The 20000-nt window shown below is 32.5% G+C and overlaps 1 protein-coding gene across 6 annotated transcripts in view; it reads right to left on the reverse strand.

The window, feature by feature from the left end:
* The window catches only part of LOC114334644 (disheveled-associated activator of morphogenesis 1), a 951114-nt gene that overhangs the window by 102951 nt on the left and 828163 nt on the right, over window positions 1-20000 (reverse strand). For all 6 annotated transcript variants that reach the window (XM_050650176.1, XM_050650175.1, XM_050650174.1 and 3 more), the window contains one exon: window positions 19422-19544. In XM_050650176.1, the coding sequence (XP_050506133.1) occupies window positions 19422-19466 (45 nt within the window). In that variant the 5' untranslated portion in view covers window positions 19467-19544. The remainder of the gene's footprint in view (window positions 1-19421; window positions 19545-20000) is intronic.

The following is a 20000-nucleotide window of genomic DNA, read 5'->3' on the forward strand; positions in this document are numbered from 1 at the left end:
TTATAATCTATATAAAAAGGGCTTTTATATTACCAAGTTATTTAATTATTAATTAACAATTACTTATCTAAAAGTTTAGTTGAAAATTAAAGATTTTGTTGGAAAAACCCGCTTTTTCCGTTGAAAGTTTTCGTCAAAGTAAATCGGAAAAAACACGTCTCTATGCAGAATTTGATTGCGGTGAATTTTTATTTGAATGTTTTTGGTGTAAAGTTAAAATCTTTGGAGTTATAGAGCAAAAATTGAAAAAAACACGATTTTCGGGCGCCATTTTGTTTATAAAAAAAGTAGCACACTATCTGCGGACTTTGCATACCTATATTATTAATATATACAATCATAAGATTCGATTCCAGCAATAAAATTGCTGGTAAATAACTTTTTGCAAAAATGGCCTATTCTCCGATAATCAGCCCAGACTAATGGTGCCAAGGAGCGTTGACAATTCTCCTTAGTATTTTGTTTTGAAATCGCTGGATGATATCTAATTTGCTCTTATTAACACAACCCAATAGCTTGGTGTCAATGTCTGTTTTTTGCGGTATCAGCATATATGGTAACTGAATATTATTAACATTAAGTAACAAGACTGTGCTATTTGTTCTTGTTTGTAAAATTAATATGCACTACTTCATTTCGTTTAATTTAATTCACTAGCATTTAGTCCAAAGCAAAAACACAATGAAAATACGAAAAACGAAAATGGAGAACTGATGATAAACTTTTGCACAAATAACGAACTTAGAATAAGCAACACATTTTTTGACCACACAGACTAACACAAATATACATTCAATAACACCCTTGGACAAAGATCTATGATAGATTATGTTGTAACCAACAGAGATATAAAACCATCAAAAATAATCGACGTAAGATGCCTCAACTAAGCAGATGTAGGTAGCGACCATAGCTTAGTATTATGTAAAATGGGAATCATTATGAAATATTTCACACCCAAGATGGCAGCACCAACACAAACAAATATCAAAGTCCAAGGACTACATACGGAATACGTAGAAAACGATAACATCGATGAAAGCTGGCAAAAACTCATAAGATAAAATAATCAACGCTGCGACAGAATCACTTGGAGAGATAAAAGTAACGAATACTCACATATGAAAGAAGAAAACCCCGTGGTTTAGAAAGGAAGTTAAGATAAAATGTGAAGAAAAGAAGAAAGCCTTTTTACAACACAGAACGAAACAAACACAACAGGCATACAACCACTACAAACGAATCAGAAACGAAACGAATACTTTAGTTAGTCAAATAAAAAGGGAACACTGGCAGAGGAGGGAGAGGTAAAGGAAGCATTAAGAAAATTAAAAAATAGAAAATCTCCAGGAGAGGACAGAATATCGAACGAACTCCTCAAGTACGGAGGACAAGATCTTACTAAACAACTATTAAAACTAATACAAAAAATAATAGAACAAAACATAATACCACAATGTTGTTCTGAAGCTATTTCCTTGTGGCATTTTTATAATTAAGTATTTTCTATGGGAAATAAGCCACACACAAATACAAATAATATGGCTTGTTTCCCATAGAAAATACTTAATAATGCCACAAGAATGGAGATCAAGCATCCTAATACCTCTCTTCAAAAAAGGAGACAAATCGGACCCGGGGAATTACAGAGGAATTAACTTATTAAACACAACATTAAAATTAACAACCAAAGTGATAACAAACAAATTGAATGAAATTATAATATTAGCAGAAGAACAACAAGGTTTTAGGTCGGGAAGGTCATGCACTGACGCTATATTTATAATGAGGCAAGTTCAAGAGAAATCGTTGGAATACAACAAACCGGCATATTTATGTTTCGAAACCTTAAGAAAGCATTAGACAGGGTCACATTAAAGGGCGTTATCCATTTGTTATACTCGAGAGAGGTACCTCTAGGAATAATTAAAACGATCGAAAACATCTACCAGAACAACACAATAAAAGTAAAAGTGGACGATGAATTAACTGACCCAATTGAAGCCGGCAATGGGATAAGACAGAGGGATTCCTTGAGTCCTTTATTGTTCAACCTGCTCATGGACGAAATATTAAAAAAAGTAAGAACTAAAAAAGGATACCAAATGGGAGAAAAACAACTTAAAATAATCTGCTATGCGGAAGATGCAATACTAATCTCTCAACGTATGCTCCACCAATTCAACATAATCGCCAGAATATTTAACATGTTAATTTCCTCCCAAAAGACAAAATGCATGGTTATAACAGCAGATCCAATAAGATGTAAATTGGAGCAGGAAGATCAGATAGTAGAACAAGTGCTGGAGTTTAAATACCTAGGGCATCACACTATCTAGCTACGGAAGGCTCGAAACAGAAGTGGAAGATCAAGTTAATAGAGCAAACAGAGCCGTAGGTTGCGTGAATGACACAATATGGACAAATAAAAATATCGGAAAAGAAATGAAAGGCAGAATTTACAGGACAGTCATCAGACCAATAATGACATAAGCGGCAGAAACAAGACCCGACACAGAGACGACAAAAAGATTGCTCGAAACAGCGGAGATGACAACCTTTCGAAAAATCGATGGTAAGACTCTATTGGACAGAGCTAGAAGTACAGATATACGACGGACATGCAAGGTGTATAACATTAATAACTGGGTAAGAAACAGAAGAATAGAATGGAATGACCACATAAGCCAAATGACAACAAATAGGATAGTCAGAACAGCGAGAGACGGTTCCCCGATAGGAAGACGATCAGTGGGAAGACCACGAAAACGATTGAACGACAACTTACTAGAGGCACATTGAAAAAACAGACAGAGTCATGTCTATACAAAAAGAAGAAAAAGAAGAAGAAGCATTTAGTCCAGTTGTAAACCATCTGTTAACCGACGATAGATAGTTTTCTTGTTGCTTTTTCATGATCTTCACCTACGGCCAACACGGCAGTATCATCAGCAAAGGTAGCTATTTTAATATGCTATTATTTAGGGATTAAGGCAAATTCAAGTATAATAGGTAGAGGACTTGTCCTATCACACACCTTGTGGTACACTGGCATTGATTTTTTTAAATTCCGAGCAGGTTTCTTCTTCTTTAACCCTAAAAACTCTATCTGAATCGTATGATTCCAATAATTATGTGACAAAATCCTGCTTCATTTTTTGTATTGAAGTCCTTTGTGACATTCTTTATTAAAACCTTGCTACACATCGAGGAAGAAAGCGGAGCAAACTTTATTTTCTTCTAGTGACCTGTCTACTATATCTGTTATTCTATGGATTTGGTCGATAGTTGAATGCCTTGTCCTTGAGCACCTGGAATCTGATCATGCATCGTCATACAACCAATATCATCTCATCATTATGGGCTGGCTTCGTTTCGACCCCACTTGGTGTGTGCAGAAACAAAGTCCAAGTGGGATCCATCTATGTTTTTTTGCATTCAGACATAAATAAATCAACAGCAAATGTTTGCTTTTTCTGCTTTTTTATGGCTATATTTCTCAAAACAGTTAGAAAAACATATAATGAATTTTGTGAAAGAAAAACTTTAACTTAAAATACAAATGCAAATGAAAGGTTCGTTTGGACCTGACTTTGCCCCAGGAAGGTTGAAAACTAAGGGGATGAAAATATTCAAAAGTTGCTGAAATAAAATATTCATTCGAAAAAAATATAGCAGAAAGATAATTTCCACAACCTGACTTCCTAAACACACAGGTAATACCTTAACAAAACAAGAACATTAACTGCTATAACTAATAGCAACAAAAATAAACCTAGAGAATAAAAACAAAAATATTACCATCAACTACAACTATTTATATTAATTAATTCACATGTTTAAGAAATTATATTTATTAGTCGCTACTTTATGTAGGTAATAAAATTAAACGACTTTATGATTGCTGCTTTCTGTTGTGCATCAAGTAGAAATTTTCAGAGGTAATCGGCACTTGCGCCTCTACATACGGGGCTTGTTCAATTATAACTCATCTTTGTCCAAAAAAAAATATTGGCAATTATATCTACAAATAATAAAGAACGACAGTTTAAGATTTAATTTCGATACTGAGACCACCGAGAGAATTTTTCTCTTTTATATTTCTTTTCTTGTGCTGAATTATAACTTTATGATTAAACTTCTCATTTTCCCTTAAAAGTCTTCTATATTCGCATTGGTTTAAAATTTTACAAAGAAAAAATCTAATATAACTCAAGAAGATTCACCCGTAACGCAGTTTATACACCTGTAGATACATAAATTAAATGTTGAACAGGAACTACAAATTGATTCAAACAGTTAGTAAGATAATTTTATTAAAATGAAAGACCCCATTTACAGTCATTTAATGTGTGGCATAGCTTATAGGATTCTGCAGATGTTCGATCCGTTATATAATATTATGTAAATGTAGCAGAAAGTTTTATTAAGGAAACTGATTTTTGTAGCATACTTTATTATTATTGACGGTTTGATGTCAAATGTCAATATCGATGAAGGCACTTTCGTAAATGCATGAGAAGGAAGAGTATATTATAAAAATAAGTGCTTATTCCTATAACAGATAAAAATATTTTAAAAGTGGTAAATTTTGTTTGAAATTATTTACACATAACTCTACAATTATTAGCAGCCCTCCTTGTTAATTTTAAAATAGTTCAATGTGAGGTTATCATTTTTTTGTTCAGATTTTTTTTATTATACAGGGTGTAACAAAAAGGCAAACAAAACGGCAGGTCATAAGTTAAATCGCATATTATAGGACCAAAAATACTTCGATTGAACCTAGTTACCTTAGTACAAATATGTACACAAAAAATTACAGCCCTTTGAAGTTACAAAATGAAAATCGATTTTTTCCAATATATCGATAACTATTAGATATTTTTTATTGAAAATCAAAATGTGGTATTCTTATGGCAGGAACATCTTAAAAACAACAAGCTGAAAATGCGAGCATTGTCATAACGAAAACTTTGTATATTTACGTATTTTAATTCATAATATGGAAAATTTCTTTTATGAAAAGTAGTTTAGAATTAATAATTATGTTTTAATGTGCAATTATATCATTCTAATTTAAATGTTATGAACTATAAAGGTAGTTTACTCTTGATCGAAATTCATATTTTTTATATACCTCGTATAAAATTAATAAAATTTTATACAAGGTGTCCCAAAAGTAGTGGAACAGTCGAATATTTCGCGAACTGAACATTGGATCGAAAAACTGAAAAATACGTGTTCAATCATTTTCAAAAATCTATCCAATGACACCAAACATCAACCTCCACTACACCCCTTGGAGGTGGGGTGGTGGGTAACTTTAAAATCTCAAATGGAAACCCCTAGATTTTCTTGCAGATTTGGATTCGTTACGTAAAAGTAAGCAACTTTTATTTAACACATTTTTTCGAACTGTGGATAGATGGCGCTATAATTGCGAAAAACGATTTACCCTGATACCATGGGTAAATTAAAGAAACGGTCTAATATCTCGAGAAATACACTTCCAAATGAGAAACCAAACAAATTTTTTTAATACTTTTCGAAAACCTATCGAATAACACTAAACATGACCCTCCAACCCACCCCCCTGGAGGTGGGGTGGGGGGGTAACATTAAAATATTAAATAGCAACCCCCACTTTTTATTACAGATTCGGATTTGTCATGAAAAACTAAGCAACATTTATTCGAAACATTTTTTAGAATTGTTGATAGATGGGAAAAATACGATTTATTAGCGCTATCTATCAGCATTTTTAAAAAATGTTTCGAATAAATGTTGCTTAATTTTTCATGACGAATTCGAATCTGCAATAAAAAGTGGGGGTTGATTTAAGATTTTAAAGTTACCCCCCACCCCACCTCCAGGGGGTGGGTTGGAGGGTCATGTTTAGTGTTTATCGATAGGTTTTCGAAAAATATTAAAAACCTATTTTTGGGTTTCTTATTTGGAAGTGTATTTCTCGAGATATTAGACCGTTTCTGTAATTTACCTATGGTATCAGGATAAATCGTTTTTCCCAATTATAGCGCCATCTATCCACAGTTCGAAAAAATGTCTTGCATAAAAGTTGCTTACTTTTACGTAACGAATGCAAATCTGCAAGAAAAACTAGGAGTTTCCATTTAAGATTTTAAAGTTACCCCCCACCCCAACTCCAGGGGGTGTAGTGGGAGTTGGTGTTTGGTGTCATTGGATAGATTGTTGAAAATGATCGAACACGTATTTTCAGTTTTTCCATCCGATGTTTAGTTCGCGAAATATTCGACCGTTCCCCTACTTTTGGGACACGGTTGCATCATAAATCTTAGAACAAGAAGAGCTTTTGATGAAGAATAACTTTTATTTGTCAAATTAAAAATAAAAGAGTTATAAATGAAAATGTTCCTGGTATCCATAATTTGAGAAAAATCTTCAAATATTTTTTTCCATTAGAAGGATGTACACAGACACAATACTGGCTAGTGATTTTAGTCAATAATTTTGCAAATTCGACAAAAAAATAATTTCTAGATAGTTAATAATTATTACTAAATAATTAGTAATTTTGCCAATTTCGGCAAAATTCTCAAAAAACAAAAAAATTACCTTCTACAATCACTATCCAGTTGTGTCGAGTTTAGGGAACGACTAGGTATACAACATAATATTTTAATTTTATAGCAAATGGAACAGTCCATTTATCATAAAGGGGAGGCCGTATTTATACTGGTATAAACCTTTTTAAAACTGTTAATAAATTATTGCTCTTAAAATATTTATACTCAAATTGTATTTTTGAACATCTTATTTATTTTATATAATAATTAAATTCACTATCAAATGTCATTGATGTTTTATTAATACTTAATTTAAAATTTAGGGGTGAGTTTTTCATACCTAGCTTTTTATAATATTTTTTTTATAATGATTTTTTTCTATACCTAACCTTCCATGTCGAAAAGCACATGTTTCATATTTTACATTCTCGCTATTGATATGCTTTTAGTAATCAAATTTTAACTAGTAATAATTAATCTTGATTCCATTTAACTTACCCCTTGCCATCTGCTACTTTTTGAATATTTTTTGGCAAGGGTACCTTTTCTTCTTGATGTCAAACTTATACCCGTTTTGTATTCTAGTTTTTGGGAATAAATCAACCTTTCTCCCTTCGGGAGCCTCAAGCCGTCAACATCACCGGTGATGCTACTTATAAGGCTGGCAGCAATGAAGACCATGACATCTAGACTGCAACGACTACCATCTCCAGCTGCAGGGACCTAGGGCCACAACATCTGCCCAGGTCTACAAGAAGTCTACAGCAGTTCCATTCGACATCAAGAAGTTACCATCGAACCGATACCAAAAGCCATAAGTATAATCCAAAATTGTTAGTTTTTGGCAAGAATTTTAATATATTTGTTAATGCATTTAATAAGTCATATTTTTATTGTATCTTTATTGAACAAATAAACATGATTAGTTAAAAATACTGTTTTGTTTGCTTCATTCTAAATTTTCAGAGTTCATATACAGGGTGGTGAATCGTAAAACGGGCCATAGGAAACTCAATGTAAAATTCTAAACTGTTGAATTCCTGCTTCCCTAATTATTTTACATAAAAAATCATGAGAATTTGTAGAGGATTGAAATATGTATTAAAAACAAAAGTTACAATTGTTCTGCGATTTAAACACATTCCAAAATTTTTAAAAATATAATGTGTTTACCGCAGTAGGTATGTGTGGGCATGTTAGGCACACGTTACTATTTAACTGACAGTGCGCACACTATTGACTGAAGAAAATATCTTTATTATTAATACTTTCTCCTTAACTGATGGTATCATATCAACATTATTGTGTTTTAAACAATAAATGATAAAAGAAATAAAAAATTGACAGTTCAAATTGTTAATATAATAACTTTCATTGTCACCAAATGCAACCTTATACACATTATTGCACTGTGTGTGGCCTAACTTTGGCGTGTTACTCTGAAAATTATATTATATTTTTACAAAATTTTGAATAATCATTGTGCGTAGAACAATTTTAACAGTTGTTTTCAATACAGATTTCAATCCTCTAGAAATAGTTTCTTATGACTTTTGATGTAAAATAATTAGGGAAGCAGGAATTCAACAGTTTAGAATTTTACATTGAGTTTCCTATGGCCCGTTTCCCAATTCACCACCCGGTATAAGATTAGGACAAGACGAACCCACACCCTGAGAGACTGAGCTAGGCTGGGGTGAACGATAGCTATCTTAGTTGGTTGAAATATTATTTTCAATTAGCTGGGGTAGTCTATTGTAGTTTTCGTTTCAATCTACGTCTACCACGATCTTAGTTTATCTGTTTCCAACATATCCACAAAAAATCCGAGGTTTCTCCTGTACTATTCTCATTTGATTTAAATAAATATGTAGGAAGTAAATCACGCATCCTAGCACAGTGTATATTTAAATATATCTTCCATGTAAGACGGAAGTACAATGTAAGAGTAACGACAAATGGTTTATCCGGTAACAATTACACCAACGATATATCATTTCCTTGATCTAATATATAATCAAGTTAGAGTAAAAGCTTTATTAATTCCATAGGTGAATGTTAATTCATACAATGGTAAAAACATTTGTTTTAACTTGGTAACACTCCTTAAAAGAGTAGGTGGGCATAATACGCAGGTATACAAGACGTCTCTTTTAAATTCATTTAAAGAATTATATGTATGTATACAATCAAGATAAAGATCACGATGAAGGTTGTTAAGGAGAGTTTTTTGTATTGATACTGAAATTAATATAAAACTATTTTAGATTGAAACTTATCGAAACTACATGTCAATCAAGACACAAGAGGCATTCGATAATTATAAGAAAACAAGGAACTAAACACATTCACTCGTGGGAATCAGAGGAATTCAAGAGGAATAAAAAATTATCACGGGGAACGATTTTCGAAAAAAATACAACATGATTTTTATGGTCTACCAAAGGAAATATGGTGCTTTATAAGAGGTCAAAAAACGGAGATAAAGGAATTAATAGAACCAAAACACATCAATAAGGATACACTGATTGACTATCTAAAAAGTTTTATGCAGAGAAAGAAGAAATGACGCTAAAACCGGAAAAACAAGAAATTACCACAAATGAAGAAGTTATTATAAGTACACAGGAAATTCGAAAAACATTTGAAACGAATTATTGAAATATTGTGGAGCAGCAATGACAGAACAATTAACAACATTAATTAACAAAATTAAAGCACAATAAAATATCGGAAGAATGGAGAATGAGCGAATTAATAATTCTACTATTCATAAAAGGAGATAAAAGCAGTCAAAAAATTACAAAGGTATCAACTTGTTAAATACTAGCCTAAAACTTACAACTAAGTTTTTACAAGAAATAATAAATCAGAGGATAAGTTTAGTAGATGAACAACAGGGTTTTCGTACTGGAAGATCATATTCGAGCGTTATGGGGACCTATTGGGTTGTGAAGTGTAGGTCCTAAAACCAAAAAAAAAATAACTTAAGTTTTCCATAAAGTGGGGACTTTCCATTTTTTAATTTAATTTTCCATTTCCAACAATCGTTTTTTCCGATTATAGCGCCATCTATCCATAATTCGAAAAAATGTCTCGAATAAAAGTTACTTATTTTTACGTAAGGCATCCAATACAAATCAGCAATTAAAAATGAAAGCTCCTATTTAAGATTTTAAAGTAACCCTCCACCCCACCTCCGCGGCGGGTTGTGTTTCGTCTCATTCGATAGATTTTTTAAAAATATTGAATACGTGTAGTTATTTTTCAGTTTTTCGATCTGATGTTCATTTCGCGAAATATCGCGGGGTTCGTATTTAAAATTTTAAAATAAAAATTTATACCATTTTTATTCAGTCGCAATGCGAAGGCAAAACAATCTTACTTTTCAATTAGAATACGGAGTGCAGTCCAGTCCCTTGAATCGCGATTTTCGGCTCATACTGGAGCCTCATCGGAAAGAACGTAGGCACTGTTCTCCATATTCTAACTGATTCTCATCGAGAGTTTTTCCCACCCATTGCAACCGAAGTGATGGTAGTAGGTGGCTAGCGCCATCTGGCATTGAAAGACGAAGTAGTTTTCAATCCTAATAGTAAATTAATAATATTGAAAAATATTAAAAACATTACTAAAAGATTTTTAAATTGAAAACTTATTGGTACTCTTTCCTTGTGACACCTCCAAGACTTCTAAAATTTGCAAGTCAAATGGATGCTGCAGTAAAGACGAAAGGGAAGGAATTCTACACTATGCAATTCACATCCCCCGTCTGCAGCTTGGTAAAGTTCCAACGGAAAAATGCACCTGGTTACTCTACGGAGTAATACGACTATAAAATAAAAATGTATACAATGTATACCAGGAAAGTGTACCAATAAGTTTTCAATTTAAAAATCTTTTAGTAATGTTTTTAATATTTTTCAATATTATTAATTTACTATTAGGATTGAAAACTACTTCGTCTTTCAATGCCAGATGGCGCTAGCCACCTACTACCATCACTTCGGTTGCAATGGGTGGGAAAAACTTTCGATGCGAATCAGTTAGAATATGGAGAACAGTGCCTACGTTCTTTCCGATGAGGGTCCAATACGAGCCGAAAATCGCGATTCAAGGGACTGGACTGCCCTCCGTATTCTAATTGAAAAGTAAGATTGTTTTGCCTTCGCATTGCGACTGAATAAAAATGGTATACATTTTTATTTTATAGTCGTATTACTCCGTAGAGTAACCAGGTGCATTTTTCCGTTGGAACTTTACCAAGCTGCAGACGGGGGATGTGAATTGCATAGTGTAGAATTCCTTCCCTTTCGTCTTCACTGCAGCATCCATTTGACTTTCAAATTGTAGAAGTCTTGGAGGTGTCACCAGGAAAGTGTACCAATAAGTTTTCAATTTAAAAATTTTTTAGTAATGTTTTTAATATTTTTCAATATTATTAATTTACTATTAGGATTGAAAACTACTTCGTCTTAAAATTTTAAGTTTACCCCCCACCCCACTACATGGGGGATCGTATTTGGTATCATTCGATAGATTTTTGAAAAATATTGAACACATATTAAAAAAAAAGACTAAATAGGTAGAGGTGCTTGCTACACTCTCTGATTGGACTAGAATATGGTTCGGCTGTATTTTCGTTTTGCAACGAAAATGAAAATGGTTATTCATTTTTGACATATTTTTTAGTTTTTCGATCTGACGTTCATTTCGCGAAATATTCGATTTTTTTTTGTGAAACTTTATGACTCGCCCATTTCCTTACGCCCCGCTCAAATCGTCAGATTTTTTAAATATACACTGTTTTGCATGTACTTAACGTACCTTATCTTAATCTGACGATTTTAAGTTCTTCTAAGTATAGATTTTTTTTTCGGACCCCACTTAACGAACTCCCTTGTATTAAGAGCCAATCTGTGGTAGAGTTTTATTTACAGGGTACATGTACAGGGGTTTCTACCCATGTGATAATTTGACGCGCTCGAGTAGCTGCAAAAATCCCCGCTTGGGCTCCCCTACCAAAAGTATTTTTATCTATACTTGGGTGTCATATGCAGCAGCATAAACTTGTTAGTTCCTAAGCTTATATTATGCAATTTGCAATTTATTTAAATTTTGCCTAGATTGTTTTTGTTTTATTTCAATATCTTTTATTTTATAATATTCACGATTTATGCTATTTCAGTACTCTCACTCTTTGTAAGCTTTGTCCATAAAAGTTTTAAATTTTCAATGACAAGCATATTTTTATTTTAATCTAAGAGAGAAATAATTGGGCAGAAATAGTAAAACAATCCATTACGCCACGACATCATTACGAAGGAGAAAAGATAAAGTAAGATGTGATATAATTTAATAAACATAATAAAATAAGAACACAAAGCCTCTTCAGTTTTTGACAGTGGATCAAGATATTCATGGGAAAAATTATTGAAAGCCTAAACAAAATTAACATTTACTGCAAACTAGGTAATCGCTCTTGGACAGGGTTCACGTACATGATGGCACAAGTAAAGTGATGATATGGATAGCGACGATATACGAACTAGAAAGCAAAATTACAAGAGCTAGGATAGCAGAATAGAGGTACATTTCATGTTGTAAGCTTATTCTACTCAGTTTTACCCTTTTTTCTTACTAAGGTGACTTGTTGATTACGCTGCTGTTCAATCTTTCAGACTTAAACTACATATTATTATTATACTGTTATTTTTTTAACGTTTATAGTTCATTCAATTTATCAATTATTTTTGTTGTTTTTTCAGTATTGCACTCAATATAATTTTTTACGTAGGCAAAGTATTATCAATATTATGTTTAATTATTTATAATATAATAGTATATTATGCAACGATAATTTAATGATGGTCATTATGAAGCGAGTATGAGGGATACGAAACGAGCCGCCTAGCGGTGAGTTTCGTATAGAGTACGAGCTTCATAATGACAATTGAATGCAAGTTGTATACACATTTTTTTTGTGATCATTCACAACAAAAATTTAGTCAAATTTATTAATTTTGTAACGCAAACAAATTGTGTAGTTTGTCAGTTTGAGACTTGAGAGTTTGTTTACATATTGAGAACTGTCAAAGCGTATGTATTTGATTCTCCATTCGTCACTGCGCGTGTGCCACCTTCATCGCGAATGCCATATCGCGATTCTATTGGTTAAAAATATGTATCGTAATGAAAATCTGTATCATAATGAAGTTCATTATTATACAGGTAGTGAAATCATAATTATTGATATATTATAGTATGAGAATAGAAAAATACTCTTTATCTACTCTATCTCATATTATGTGTAAGATTTAGTTTGTGAAAACTGTCATTATAGATAGCAGTGCATGAAGGATTTAAAATGTGCGTGAAGTAACAATGTATTTTAAATGGGATTTACTTTTTTGCACTGTTTTTTGGCATACTTTCATATAATCAAATATCCTTAACATTCGCGTTGTCATGGTGATGACATGTGAGCAATAAATTACAACAAAAGTTTTGACAGTTTTGTGGTTTGAAAGAAGTTAGAATTTTTAAAAATGTCAAAGTTCTAAAAATTGTAGAATATAAATGAATTCCAGTGACGAAAAGTTACAGTTTTTTTATTTGTTTATCGTAGATAAAATATTGTATGAAACTGTGCGTGAAGTACTTTTTGCGAACTTACGCGATGTATAGCACTCGCGCCGCTGTCGCTCGTGCTCTAAACATCGCGTGCGTTCGCCACAAGGATACTTCACGAACTGTTTCATAAATAACTATAAAGTAAATCAATAAATTTTAAAATAATGGACAATCTGTATATGGATATATCCTCGTAGGAATGCCGATATTCAAATATGTGTGCACAGGTTGTAATACGTATTAAAGTAAAAGTAATAATAATGGTTAAAAGATCGAAAATATGAGAGAAAGTGAAGCTGGCGAAGAATGTAGACCTTCGAGGATGTTTATATTTACGTACGAAATTATAGGTTGTTGCGCTCGAAAAAAATCGATTAAAAAATTTATACGCGCTGTTCGGCTCGTTCAAATCCAACAATTTGATGATTCGATTCGATTCGGTGTTGGTGAGCTTTGATTAATGTAATTTCGATCGGAATTAATAGGTGCGAGCGTTGGAGGTGAAGAACAACCGATGCCGCGCCGCCTTTATAGCTATGACAAATATACTGCGACAGGGTTCAATGCATTCAACTTTTATTGACACGGAATATTTGCCAAATACGAAGGTTTCGAATACGAAGCATTGTTTAGTTAACAAATCTTTTTTTAGATGTTGAAGTGGCAATAATTACGACTTATATAATTTTTAAAAAGACCTTCAAAAATACGAGGCTAGTTCAATTGAAACCCAACTTGGACTAAAAAAAATATTGGCAAATATCTACAAATAATTACCACTAAAATCAGGGTCGTGCGGTGCTATGATGCGGTGAGGCAGTCGCATCAGGCGGCATCACAAGGGGGCGGCATAATCAGTAAAATAAAAATACATCAAAATAATCATAGGAATAAGAAAGGGTGGGCAAAATATTTGAAAAATATCCGATGGTGTGTGTCACTCGAGTTTAAGGCTAAGGCCAGACAAGCGATAATTTACGTCGCCGTAAGAGCAGTAAAATGAACCACGAAAAATGGGTCCTATCCTATGTTGCTATGTTGCTGTGCGATATTTTACAGCTCGTCTAGCCATCCACTACTCTCACCGTGGGTCCCATTTTCGCGCTTCATTTTACTGCTCTTACGGCGCCGTAAATTATCGCTTGTCTGACCTTAGGCTAAAGAGTGGCGCATGCCACTCTGTAAACTTAGTTTTAAAAGTGAAATCGTCTTCTTCTACAGAAACAATAGACTTTTTGGTATGTTACAAGAACTGTACCTACACTTTTTTTTTCCGGTTCTACAAAGCGTTGGGAAGCTCTGAAAAAACATGTTTCACAATTAACTTTAAAACCGTTAAGCGATACTAGTAGATGGTTAAGTCGAATAGATGCATTGAAACCTTTAAGATCTCAATTTTGTGAAATATATGATGCCTTATTCGAAATTATAGAAGAAGTCAACAAAGACACAGAAACTAAAGTCAAAGCACGAGGATTAGCAAAAAATATTCAAAATTATAAATTTATATGCGGCGTAGTTCTTTGGCATGATATTTTATTTCATATAAATTCGGTCTCAGTTTTGAAGATGTTGCAACATGTAACTATAAATTTGTCAGATTGCGCAAAAAGGTTGTCATAAACAATAAAAAAAATTAAAAGTTAGACAATCTGGCTATGACCAAACCAAAATTACTGCTAATGAAATTGCAGAAAATCCTGATATAAGCTCCGAATTTCCAGCGAAAAATGAAATTCGAGCCAGGAGAAAAAAGCGTCAATTTGATGACGAAAAATCTATGGATGAGCTCTTAACAGAAGAAGATAAATTTAAAATAATTTTTTTTCAACTATATTTTAGACATTGCCATTAGTTCTTTGATTGTTCGATTTTCGCTTTTAGAAATTCATAAATAAATAAATTTTTTCTACAACTGTGTTAAAAATGCAATTTTTAACACTCCATACGAGCGTTAAAAATGCTACTTTAAGGCACTAGTGCTTTAAAATTTTTATGGCACTGTAATTCGTATTGACCGTATAGGCAATTTTGATGTAATGTAAAAAAAAAATATAAAAATGGAATGTCAGTCAAGTTCAAGTAAAAGTTTTTGTAGATATTGTCCTGTAATTACGTTTGTAGAAAAAATATTGTATGATATGCGTGTTAAAAAGTACATTTTTAAGGTACTCATGTGAATTGCAGAACTCACTATCGCTCATTCTGCAAACTTTCACATGCGTGCCTTAAACGTGTACTTTTAACACTTATATCATAAATAAGTATTTGATGATATTTGTAAATTGGGGAAAATAAATGATAAAACACTAAAAAAATATTGTATGAATCTTCATTCAATACTTTCAATAGAAAAAGAATCAGATATACAGGCAAATTATCTTCTAAAGAATTGTGTGATATATCCCAAATGATAATATAGTCCATGAAACCTTTAAAAGTTTTGAACTATTTCTGTACACCCAAATGTAGTTGTATCGCTAAGAATTTTATTAACACTCCCTGTCTAGATAGTGAGTGGGGAAAGAAGTTTTTCAAAATTTAAAATTATTAAAAATTGTTTACGAAGCTCCATAAGACAAACAAAACTAAAAAAATTAGCACTCATTTCAATAGATTCCTAACTGGCTGCTACTTAGACTACACCAATTTGAATGACGAATTTGCCAAAATTAGTCAGAAGGGCAAAATTGTAATTTTTTTAAATGTTATTTAATGTTGTTCTGTAGCTATTTTCTTGTGCCATTTTTATAATCAACTATTTTTAATGGGAATAAGCCACAATTTTACCAAAAAAATGATTTTATTAACGTTTAGAAGCCCAAATCGGGTTTCGTTGTCAAAATACAAAATACTACTAAAATAAACAAAAATGTTGCAAGTTAAAAAAAATTTCTTCTAATAATTTATTTAATCTGACTCATTTATTTAATGTTATTAATACGTATTTTATTTAATTTAAATTATGTTTTATTTTTAAAATAAAAGTGTGTTCTTTTTGTGCAGTTGCATTTAATAAACGCCGTATTTGTACTGAGACAAATCACAGAAAAGGCAATTGAGTACAATAAACTAGCATATCTATGTTTTATAGACCTGGCAAAGGCTTTCGATCGCATCAAAGTCGAAGACGTCTTACATTTACTGTACAGAAGAAACATACTAATTAATATTATACAAACCATCGAAAACGTCTACTTTCATAATCGAATACAGGCAAAGATAAATGGAAAACTAACGCAGTTTATACCAGTACAAAGCGGAGTCAGACAAGGTGACTCATTAAGCCCACTGCTCTTTAATATAATAATGGACGAAATAATATAAGCAGTACGTAAAGGTCATGGTTACAGAATGGGGAACAAAGAAATCCAAATATTGTGTTATTCACACGACGCCGCATTAATCGCCGAGACAGAAGACGATCTCCAGAGATTAACACACATCTTCAATACAACAGCCAAGAAATACAATATGATAATATCAGCAGAAAAAAACCAAATGTATGACAACATCTAAATACCCACTACGATGTAAAATCAGAAGCAGAAAGCAAGGTTTAGATATCTGGGAATAGATATAACCAGTTACGGAGACGTTGAAGAGGAAGTACGACAACAAAGCTTAAAAGCAAGTAAAATGGTGGGATCTCTTAATCTGGAAGAACAAACACAAAAAAACTGGTTTTTTTTCAAAATAACTTAAAAATTGTTAGAGATACCAGAAATCTCAAAAAATAAAAAAAGTCAGCATTGCTTTTCTGAATATCTTGTATTTTTTTGTTTTTATGTAAGACAAAAATTGATTAAGATTTGGTGTTTCTAAATTTGCATACACTCGTGAGCAGTGACTTGTTCAAGCCCTTTTAACTACAGCCCTTTCAAAAATAAGGACTTTGAACCGATGAAACTTACAGATCATATAAACAATACATACACGAGTAAAGAAACTTGTGAAGTGGTAACGATTAAGTTCATTTGAGATACTAATTAGGTGATTTTCCCGATTTTTTTTACCAAAAAAAAAGGGATTAACTTTATTGTGAGCATAACTTGTTTACTTTTCATGCTAGAAATTTTTTTTACAAAACAAAAATGAAGTTTTTATACAGTTTAAATAAGTTGTAATACGGTTCTCCCCAAAAAGAGCTTTATTTTTTGGTTATTTCACGTTAAAGTATTCCATTTGGAATTTGACGAATATGAACTTATTTTTTCATTAGTTATAACTCTGCTTCTACTAGGTGTAGAGACCTAATATATACACCATTTTTTTTTCAATTTTTTACAGGCTATATTTTTGCTAAGAATGTTTTATCGACAAAATACCTACTTTTCTAGTTATTTGCGAAAAATCGTCTAAAGCGTGGTTATTTTGTTGAAAAATCAACATATTCACTCGCAAATAACTCGAAAAGTATTGACTTGATGAAATGAAAAAACTCCATAGAACAAAAGTTACTTAAAATTAATAAATTTATCCATTTCCGGACTTACTTTGTCCGTATGGTTTTTCACCCACGAGAAGGGGTGAAATTCACCCCCAGGGCAAAAGCACACCTCGGCACAATATCACTTTTTTCATGTCAATCTAAGCGGTTCTTTAAAATTTAGAGGTTTTGCATTATTTTACCGTTAAAGAACGTACTAATAATACATTTTCTTTTATTTTAACCGAACAATTTTTTGCATATTAGTCAAACAAACTGCCCGAGCCCTATTCGATTTCCATTGCCATTTGTGACGTAAGATTTTGGCGAAGATGGGAATGATCATAGTCCACAGTACATCGTCCTTTTTGGAAGATGATTATAAAAGTCTTAAAAATGGTTTTAACTGAATCGTTTAATTGAGTCTACCAATTTCTAAAAAATTTCAGAGGGCATGTTGGACGCGTTCCCGCGTCCCGTGTCATTAACATATTTACGTTGTCGGACTAACGAAACGAGGCTGTAAATTTGTGGGACAAGAGATCGACAATCTTTATTAATTACATATAAGTACTTTCAGTTGAAAATTAAGAGTTTTGTAATAACAAAACTACTGCACTAGAGTGACATTTTGCGGGTGTCGGACTCTACGATCGCGCCCTTTTTTTTGTCCGGCAAAATAATTTATTTTATTTTAACTTTAACGTATAATCTTTTGATTAAAATTAAAATTTTTATCAACGTGGAATGAAGTAAACACTTCTGTTGTATGTAGGCATATGAATTTATTAAAAAAATCCTTAAAATTTATCCACAAGGGAGTGGAAGTACAAAACGCTTTCGGTCAAACTGACCACCATCAATGTAAACCTGGAAATAGTGAACCACTAAGATTAAAAAGCAAAAGGGTGAAATTTTGACAGTTGAAAATATTTAAGAAAATGTGGTTACTTACGTCCAGTGTACAAGTAATTGAAACTAGCCACTTCAATAGGTATAAAAACCTTTAAATTACATCATTGTTAAATTCTATATTAAAAAGTGGTCGACATGAAGTCGATGTCTTAAGATTTTACAGATCACAAGGTAAGTACTTGTGTTCAAGTGAGAGGTACACAAATACTTACCTTGTGCAATTTTCGAGCAAGGATGAAATACATTCACATGTGATCTGTAAAATCTTAAGACATCGACTTCATGTCGACCACTTTTTAATATATAATGTAACAATGATGTAATTTAAAGGTTTTTGTACCTATTGAAGTGGCTAGTTTCAATTACTTGTACACTGGACGTAAGTAACCACATTTTCTTAAATATTTTCAGCTGTCAAAATTTCACCCTTTTGCTTTTTAATCTTAGTGGTTCACTTATTTCCAGGTTTACATTGATGATGGTCAGTTTGACCGAAAACGTTTTGTACTTCCACTCCCTTGTGGATAAATTTTAAAGATTTTTTTAATAAATTCATATGCCTACATATAACAGAAGTGTTTACTTCATTCCACGTTGTTATATTGAAGGTATACAGCCAACTACAGGGTTTACCCCCTTTTTAAAGTTAAATTTTTTATGGTTTTAAAATAACAAAACCTAACCGCGCTAGAGCTACAGGTTTAGGCGTGGGGCGTGCGGAAACGCGTCCAACCTGCACTCTGAAATGTTTCAAAAGTGGTGGACTCGCTCAACCGAAGCAGTTAAAATCATTTTTAAGACTTTTGTAATCATCTTCCAAAAAGGACGATGTACTGTGGACTATAATAATAAATACTTTCAATATTCTAATATACTGCAAAATGAAGTAAACTTACTTGGAGGCAACCACACCAGCCGCGCTTGGAGCGCACGGCCGGCATGGCTGGGATGTGTAATCGAGGCAGGGCGTTACTGATGTTATCCCACGCTGGAATTTTTAATGAACACTTTGGTAGGCCCTGAAACCAAATAAACATAATTATTAACATTAAAAATTATATAAATACTAACATTAAATAAATAATATTTGATATACAATTACGAAAATTGCACGAGGACTTAATAGGCTATTGATTATATTCAAAATAAGATAGCTAAAAGGAACTACAACGTTAACGGGGTTTTATTATTTCGTATGATCAATGGACATCTATGTATGAAAAAACCGAGGAGTGCTACCATTTAAATGGGTGCGTTTTTGAAAAATGGGTGAATTAGTCCCTGGGCACAGGTTACATTAGGGTGAGTTCTATGCACTTTTGGTACAAGCATATCTACATAAAAGTTGTTCCTGGTTAAATTTCCTATCTAAATATCACTTTTTAAAGTCAATGGTACTTTTTTTACAAAAATATGTTCAAAAGAAAAAGCACAAAGAAACCCAAAAGAAAGGAATTTTGTTTTTTGTCCCATAA

The sequence above is a fragment of the Diabrotica virgifera genome, chromosome 5, assembly GCF_917563875.1.
Source record: "Diabrotica virgifera virgifera chromosome 5, PGI_DIABVI_V3a".
Lineage (NCBI taxonomy): Eukaryota > Metazoa > Arthropoda > Insecta > Coleoptera > Chrysomelidae > Diabrotica > Diabrotica virgifera.